Source organism: Hypomesus nipponensis, chromosome 13 (assembly GCF_054491055.1).
Source record: "Hypomesus nipponensis isolate SF chromosome 13, ASM5449105v1, whole genome shotgun sequence".
Taxonomy (NCBI): domain Eukaryota; kingdom Metazoa; phylum Chordata; class Actinopteri; order Osmeriformes; family Osmeridae; genus Hypomesus; species Hypomesus nipponensis.
The window spans coordinates 2,129,988-2,137,578 of NC_140373.1; the positions used below are offsets into that span (position 1 = coordinate 2,129,988).

General features: G+C 43.4%; 1 protein-coding gene across 1 annotated transcript; it reads right to left on the reverse strand.

Annotated features, from left to right (window-relative positions):
* Positions 1 to 119: 119 nt before the first annotated feature.
* Positions 120 to 7,376, reverse strand: trim16 (tripartite motif containing 16). Its single transcript, XM_084669697.1, has 7 exons — positions 7,310 to 7,376; positions 5,446 to 6,533; positions 2,790 to 2,885; positions 2,149 to 2,382; positions 1,500 to 1,671; positions 1,209 to 1,304; positions 120 to 1,085 (listed from the first exon to the last, which is right to left on the reverse strand). The coding sequence occupies exons 2-7, from the start codon at positions 6,151 to 6,153 to the stop codon at positions 418 to 420; spliced, it is 1,974 nt and encodes a 657-aa protein (XP_084525823.1). The 5' UTR covers positions 6,154 to 6,533; positions 7,310 to 7,376; the 3' UTR covers positions 120 to 417.
* Between the last annotated feature and the right edge of the window lie 215 nt (positions 7,377 to 7,591).

The window sequence follows — 7,591 nt, forward strand, 5'->3', positions numbered from 1 at the left end:
ACACTGATTAACTCCTTTGGAAAAGTACTTTGTACTAATTTTACTTAGATGATTTGATTTGATTTCATGCACACTCTATTTCATTGATTTTTATTTTTTAAATAGACTAAAACAGCCTGTTTACAGATGAAGACACCTTTTATTTGCATTGTTTGGTTGCCCTCAGTTACAGTAAACAACAGTCCCAAAGATAGACATGAATAGCCCCACGTTCAAGTATTTGTCAGTTTATTTCTAAGAAAAAGAAAAAAAGAGACTGCTATACTAGACTATACTATATTTCCATCCACACTTTTGCATTCTTGTTGAATTTGTTATTCTACTTCTGATGCGTTTCATACAAGATCTGACAACTCGACAACCTTGGAAAAATATATGGATGTGATTATTCATATAACAAGGTTTGGGCCATACAAATTACGGGAGTTTCACGGGACAAATAACAAAACGGGAGGGGGGCGGGGAGTGTTGACAGGTTGGGACATTAGTAGTAGATTTAGTAGTGTTGGGGGGTGAGGAGGGGGGAGAGGGACTTTTCAGTGGGAGATCTTCCCCAGGTACAACAAGCACAACAGTGTTCTCCTTTTTAGAGAGCCAGAAGGCTGGATACAGGGGCTCCAGGAATTCTGCCTTGTACTCATAAATAAGGGTCATGGTGTCACCCACACCATAGAAGGCCAGTTGACCTTGGGCATAGTCCACGTAGACCCCGATGCGGGTGAACTTGTCCGCTGTCAGAGGAGTTTCCACGTCACTGTGCCAGGCGGAGAAACAGCGGCCGTTCCACTTGAGGCACCACGAGAAGTTGTTTCCCGCGATGCTGCTGTTGCTCTCTGGACCTTTCCTGTCAATGCTCTTGTAGGTGAGGCCAACGTGCGTTCCCTCTCCACTCACATCCACTTCAAAGTAGTGTCTCCCCATGTAGAAGCTCTCCGTAGCCAACACCTGCCGCCAGTTCTCAAAACGCTCCGGCCCATCAGGGTACGGATGCTGCCAAGGCGTGGTATTGGTTACCTTCCTGTTGTCGTCGGTCAGGCGCAGGAATTTATGGACAGTGTCTGCATCAAAGCTGACAGTGTTGGCATCTACCGAAGCCAGGGAAGAAGACATGATTTTCAGTATGTCAGTCCCAAAACATAACACAAAATAAACGTTTCACTCTTGAAGTCCTCTCAGCATGAATAACCAAAACTGTAGAGATGACTCACACTTCAGGAAGTCAACACGTGACTTTGGCTTCGGCAGTAACATGTTCTGTCTTGTTTCGATTGTGGCGTGAACTGTTGTCTTGATCCCCATCCTGTCTGTGGATCAGAGAGGATAAGACAGACCAAGACATGATCCTATTTTTGTGTTTCACAATAAGTTGCTTCATCTACTGGAGGGAGATTTGGTGCATCACTGGAATAATGTAAATTGTATCAGAAAAACAGAAAGGGTTTTTCCTCCAACAAACTAGTTCATTCTTGTCATTGATCATGTTTGATCTGGGACCTCACCTTTAGTGCAAGTATCTTTAAGTGTTTCCATGTAGGAAGACAGCAGCTTTCCACACACCTCCCTTGTAGAATCTACGATCATGCGACTGAAGGAATTCAAGCGATCCATGAGTCCAATATACACCCCAGGCAGCGAGATGTCTGGGCTTTCCTTCTTCCACTCTGAGTACTCCTGGGAAAACACACACACTCTTATTAAAAAGGTTTAATACAAGGATGCACCCTTCCCACAGCAGTGACTTAGCACTACTGACCTGAGGAACCACTGTGCTCTGTCACCAAGCCACAAACGGAGTGTTCACAACTCAGTGACTCACTTTTTATGGGTTTGGAAAGAACAACCTCAGGCTGTATTGTTATTGTTGGTTTTTGCTTTGATCTCATTTGCTTTCCTACAAGTACAGTCTTGCACATATGAGGATAATGTTGTTTAATTTGTTATTTGTTTAACTACATGCTCTTTTCTTCCCACTGGCACTTATTTGCTTTTCACAATGTATGCTTCATGTTTTGGCTACCCGCAATGTTTTTGGGGCTATCTCGTTGTTTATGATCCTTGACCTATGTACTTTTGTAAAGCTCTCTCTTGGAAGTCGCTTTGGATAAAAGCGTCTGCTAAATGAATAAATGTAAATGTAAAAACGTTTACTTGGAGGAAGTCCACATCATTCTTGTTCTTGGAGAGTTTCTCCATCTGTGCCTGGATCTTCTTCAGCTCGGTGCACCTCTGCTCCAGGTGAGCACGAATGCCCTCAGCCTGTTTGAGAGCCTGTTTCTCCTCCGTCTCCAAGATCTCCGTCACCTCCCGCTTGGTGCGCTCCACCGCAGCCTGTAACTCGGCAAACTGGCTCTCCATCACTTTACGCACCTCCGTCACGGAGGTCTGAAGAACAAATATTAATTGGTGGCATTAAAGATTTTTTTTCTTTCTTTTCAAAAGTTGCGTCAGAGCTGGTGTGACAGCTCATCCAGGATGTTGAAATCTCTGTGGGTCAGGAATGCTAACCTGCATAACAACTAAGCCATCTAATCACAAACAAACAAAGTCATCCTCTCCTACTCTCAACGTAATCAGTTGTGTTGGGGTGGTTCCAATACAGCCCACGGCAACACACATCATGAAAGCTTCCAGCCTTACAGTTAGAGCAGAGATTGCCTACATGCTGTGGTCCCGTTATCTGTTGGCTTAGTACAATGACTTGGCTTTTGATTTTTCTTAATCTAACCTTTTGTCGAAGGGTAGTGTTATGAAAGGGTTTAAAGTCTGTGCAACACCATGATGTTCCGTACCTCAATGGAGACAATGTTGACCTGCAGCTTGTTGATTGCATTCTCTGCTGCAGTTGCGGTCTTCATCATTTCAGCCTGCTTGTCATGGAGCTCCCTCTGGTAAAAACAATGGAAGAGTAGTGTTCAGTCAGTGACTGTACGCCATGTCTCCATCATAAACACTCTGGTTTCAGTGCAACACAAACGTAGTGCTTCAATCTGTCATGTTTGCTGTTCTGATAATCAACCATGTAAAACTCCATTGTGTAGACCCAAGTTTTTTCTGAAAATACCTCAAACAGGTTCAGGCAACGGTTGATTTAACCTGGAATGTGGAATTCCTTTCAGGTACAGCTATACCCACAGGCAATGTATTATGAAGTGTTTAAAATAAAGGACTTGACATTTACAGTAAGACCATAGCAGGTTTCACATCAGAAACGGTTTATATAAATCCATTGACAATAGATTAACTTCAATATGAGTATCTGATTGAACACAAATGTGTGAACATATAACCTTTTACTGTAATTTCAGCACTTCTAAGGCCGATTTGAAACATGTATCTTGCATTGTTTGCTGTTGGATGAAATGATTGTTAAAAGTTCTAAACTGAAAGAAGATCATACTTTTGTGTTTCGGTGATTATACCAAATGTTCCCATTACATATTGCAATAATCTTGTGTTTGAAACAATGATTATGTGGACTGAAAGCATTCCATCAGGTTTTGAAAGTATGATCAGTTTGGATCCTTGTACTAAGAGTTTTGAAAATGTACACCTTGTGAAAATAGTACCAAAGCGAATAAATAAACTGTATAGTGTCCCATTCCTTCAAAAAGAAAAACAACTCAAACCTTCCTGTTTGCATGTGTGTGTGGGTGTTTGTGTGTGTGTGTGGGTGTTTGCATGTGTGTGTGGGTGTTTGTGTGTGTGTGTGGGTGTTTGTGTGTGTGTGTGGGTGTTTGTGTGTGTGTGGGTGTTTGTGTGTGTGTGTGGGTGTTTGTGTGTGTGTGTGGGTGTTTGTGTGTGTGTGTGGGTGTTTGTGTGTGTGTGTGGGTGTTTGTAAAACTTTAGCAATGTAAATATTTGCCTCATTGCGTTCCTCTTATCCTTTGTGAATTCATGTTCTGGTCTAGACATGATATGAGAGACAGCAAAGCTGTTCCACCAGTTTGGTGAACTGATGATGTCTGAAATATAGTTGTTTTACAGAGCAGACCCACTGTAAGAGTGGCCCTGGGACAAAAAAAACAATCTTTTCACACTCTGATGTGCAGTTAGATGTCTTACAGTAAGTAACTGCACTTTTCAATGGTAACCGAGGATTCTCAATGACTTCATCTTTTTATCAAAAGTAATAGAAGTGATATCAAATAATTAGAACGTTTTTTAGAGCGGCTTTAACTCAAGTCCAACGTCACATTGACGCAGACAAAACTGAATCAACAAAGATCTGAGCATGGTTCAACATGTGCTTGTTCAAACAAAACGGCTACATTGTGAGTTGTGTCATAAGAAAAAAAACAGTTGCCCCTACTGTAACAAGCAGAGGATCATTAGCTCTAGTGAACAGAACCCAAGACCGAATCCTTCTCTCAGATATCTCATATAGACCCTGTTGAATTTTATATTTCTTACTTTCAAAAGTCGACTGCTCCGAATATTGCCTGTAGGTTTTTTCACCAGCATTCCTTGATATGTGTGGCAAGGCCGGGATTTGTAGGAAACGTACATTTCTGCTGGCATGCTCAAATCAGCCATGAACAGAAACAGATGTCAAAAGGGGTGGATTCTGTCTCTGTTGGGTGTAGGTGCAGACTGAAGTTTCGCTTTTGATAAAAGCGTCTGCTAAATGAATAAATGTAAATGTTCCAGAATGTTCAAGGTCTCAGCTGGACTGTCTTAAATAATCACACAGATCAAGTCTTACGATGACCTTTACGCTGGAAAGTCAGTAATATCCATAAAATCAAAGTAATCCTCGCTGCATGTCACGACACCTAAATCCAGGACCTCTTGTTAAAGGTGAAGTCACAAATACCATTGTTGATCTCCACCCTCCACTGTGTCAGTCAGTAGGTGTGTACGACTTCATGCATCGCCGGCGGCGCCGACAGCCGGCTGACTCGAAGTAGCCAATGGCATTCACTGCTTCAAGTCAGCCAGTTGCAGTCTGCATGAACACATCTATTCACACAAGACTATTTACAGCTGTGTGTGTGTGTGAAACATACTAATTTGAGGCATTCTTCAGAGATGAGCGGGTGCTGAAGCAGGACAAACGTGTCTTGACGCCTGAGTGACAACTCATAGCAAACCTAAAGCTCACAAAGTTTGAATACTCTTCCTCATTCCAGAGGAAGTGTATTTGTTGTGTTATGAATGTGTGATATTATGTCTTTATATTCTCCTCTGTCTTCACTGTACTACTTTGGGTCTGTTTGTGAGAAAAGGCATGCTGTTTGTCAGATATTGCGTGGTCCACTATTACTCTTTTTCTGTTTGCCTTCTTTGGAAAGCAGGTGTGTGGTACAGGAACACTTTTAAAGATAGCGGAGAAAGATTACATTGACATGGAGTAATTTGAGCATGGCCATTCTGTTTCTGGGAAATAAGTTATTTGTGTGAAGGTTCATAGAAAGACGTTGGGAGCAAGAGAGTATACACTACTACCTGAATGTGACTCCGGGCCTCCACCACAGTCATTGTTTTGTGGCCCTTGTGGTCCTCGGTGACACAGTCCTGACAGATGCAGAGGGAATCCGGGCAGCAGAACAGGTCCAGGGGCCACTTGTGGCTCTCGCAGGTTCGCCGTTCGATGTCCCTGAGAGGCTCAACCAGACGGTGGTTCTGGAACTTGCTGTTCTCCAGGTGAGGCCTCAGATGGGCGTCGCAGTACGACACCAGGCAGGTGAGGCAGGACTTGAGGGCCCTGCGGGGGCTCTCGATGCAGGAGTCGCACACCACGTCGTCAGGTCCCAGAGGTTCCTCCTTCACCTCCTCCTCTTTGGTTATAGCTTCTTTTCCTACTTCTTTACCATTTGCCTCATTTGACTTGGATGTTTCCTTGTCTTTATTCTCCTGCCCGGGCTTCGCAATGACCTCTGACCCCTTGAGATCTCCCGAAATCTTTGTCTCCTCTGCCATCTTGGAATCCTGTGTGTTCAGGACATTCTTTTCCTTGTTGTTTATCACCTGGGCTTCCAACACGGTCCCGTTGTGTGTGGTGGTGTCGCCCTGCTCAGGTGTGTCAGGGCTGAGCGAGCAGGGAGGGCAGCCCTTCCCCATCCCTTCTCCCTGACACGTAGTGGACCTGTCCCCAGGGAGGACAGCTGAGAGCCCACCACCATTCAGGGTTGCCGCGGCTTCTGTGGCAGCCATGGGTCTCTGCGTTGGTGTCCCTGTTGCAGCTTCTCCTTCTCCGTCTCTCTGTCCCTCACTCTGTAAAACTCACCCTGCCACTTCTCCTTCTCTGTCTCTCTGTCCCTCACTCTGTAAAACTCACTCTGCCACTTCTGCTTCAAGTCAACCTGTTCCCGAATCATGCTCCAGTGCTTTTAAGCCACACCTTAACTCTTTGCGTTGCCTCTCGTAGTTTCGGCCCCCTTCCCGCCTACTTCAGCACACACACACACACACACACACATAAAACATCCCCTTCTTTGTGTGTCATAGGAACAGCTAGGCGGAGCTTGCTTTGCAAATCCCAAACAGAGAATTGTTATGTTGCTCTTCCCCCTTAGGTCTTTGATCAGTGGAATCTAGAGAGTTGGGAAATAAGTTGTAATGAAATACCTTCCTCCAGAGAGCATTAACTGAATCCACATCTGTTTTCTATACACAGAGGAAGAATGTGAGTTTAGTCTGTTGCTTAGATACAGCGGCATTCATGAAGACTTGTTTGATTGTAAAATCCCATGGCACATTTCTTGATTCCAAAGTGCATCTGGTTTCAAGCAAATTAAACCAGTCACAAAGTGAATTAAAAACAGGGCAAGCACTTTTTCTAATATTTCCTTAAAGTAACTTCACGTCTTGATAGCAACCAATATATTTAAAGGTTTGACGGTAATATGAAATCATTCCGACATCTGTGGGCGTCGCAATACTGTAATAAACACGACCAATATTGACTGGACAGGCTACCTGACTCGCTGTCTACCTACCTACCTGCGCACACTCCGCCCCTCCACTCAATGCTCGTTACTGTAATTTTGTGGCAGTGGCTTTGAAGGGAGGAGGTGGGATATTTTGGTTTAAGCCAAAGGGGAAGCTAAAATAGCTAGTTTCGCGCAACTTGCCTACCCTGCCGTTATGTGTGGAAACTGCAAGTGCAGCTCGGATCTAAGACGGATTCGAGAGACCGCAGATAAGAGTGCGGCTTGTCTGGGTTGTTATATGTTTTAGATCTATTACTTTTATCACTTGTATTACTGTTTTTGTTGATTTTATGTAAATAACCTTGAACTGCAATTCTTGTATGAAATGTGTGTATGAAATTCTTGTATGAAATATAAATTGAGTATTACTTACTTACTTTTACCAGGTGCTTTGTTTAGAGCGACTAGTTCAACGCTGCCACCTAGTGACCTTATGTCGATCCTACAGTCAAAAACAAAAGGGTGAGTTTTTGAAGACATCACTGTTCAAACTAGTGTTGTCTCAACTCTATGGGACTACTTTGTTCACATACATATTAAACATGTGCATTGCAACGTTAGGTTTATTGAGTCCCTTCACTGTTTGTTTCAAATACAGATAACTAATTTAAGTGTTATTTAAGTATAGGTAGGTGAGAAACAAATTACCTGACACAATA

Coding starts and splice junctions, on each gene's coding strand:
- trim16 (XM_084669697.1), bottom strand. CDS start 6,153: ATGGCTGCCACAGAAGCCGCGGCAACCCTGAATGGTGGTGGGCTCTCA. Junction 2,383..2,789: donor TCAACATTGTCTCCATTGAG/GTACGGAACATC, acceptor TTTGTTCTTCAG/ACCTCCGTGACGGAGGTGCG. Junction 1,305..1,499: donor TAAAGATACTTGCACTAAAG/GTGAGGTCCCAG, acceptor TCTGATCCACAG/ACAGGATGGGGATCAAGACA.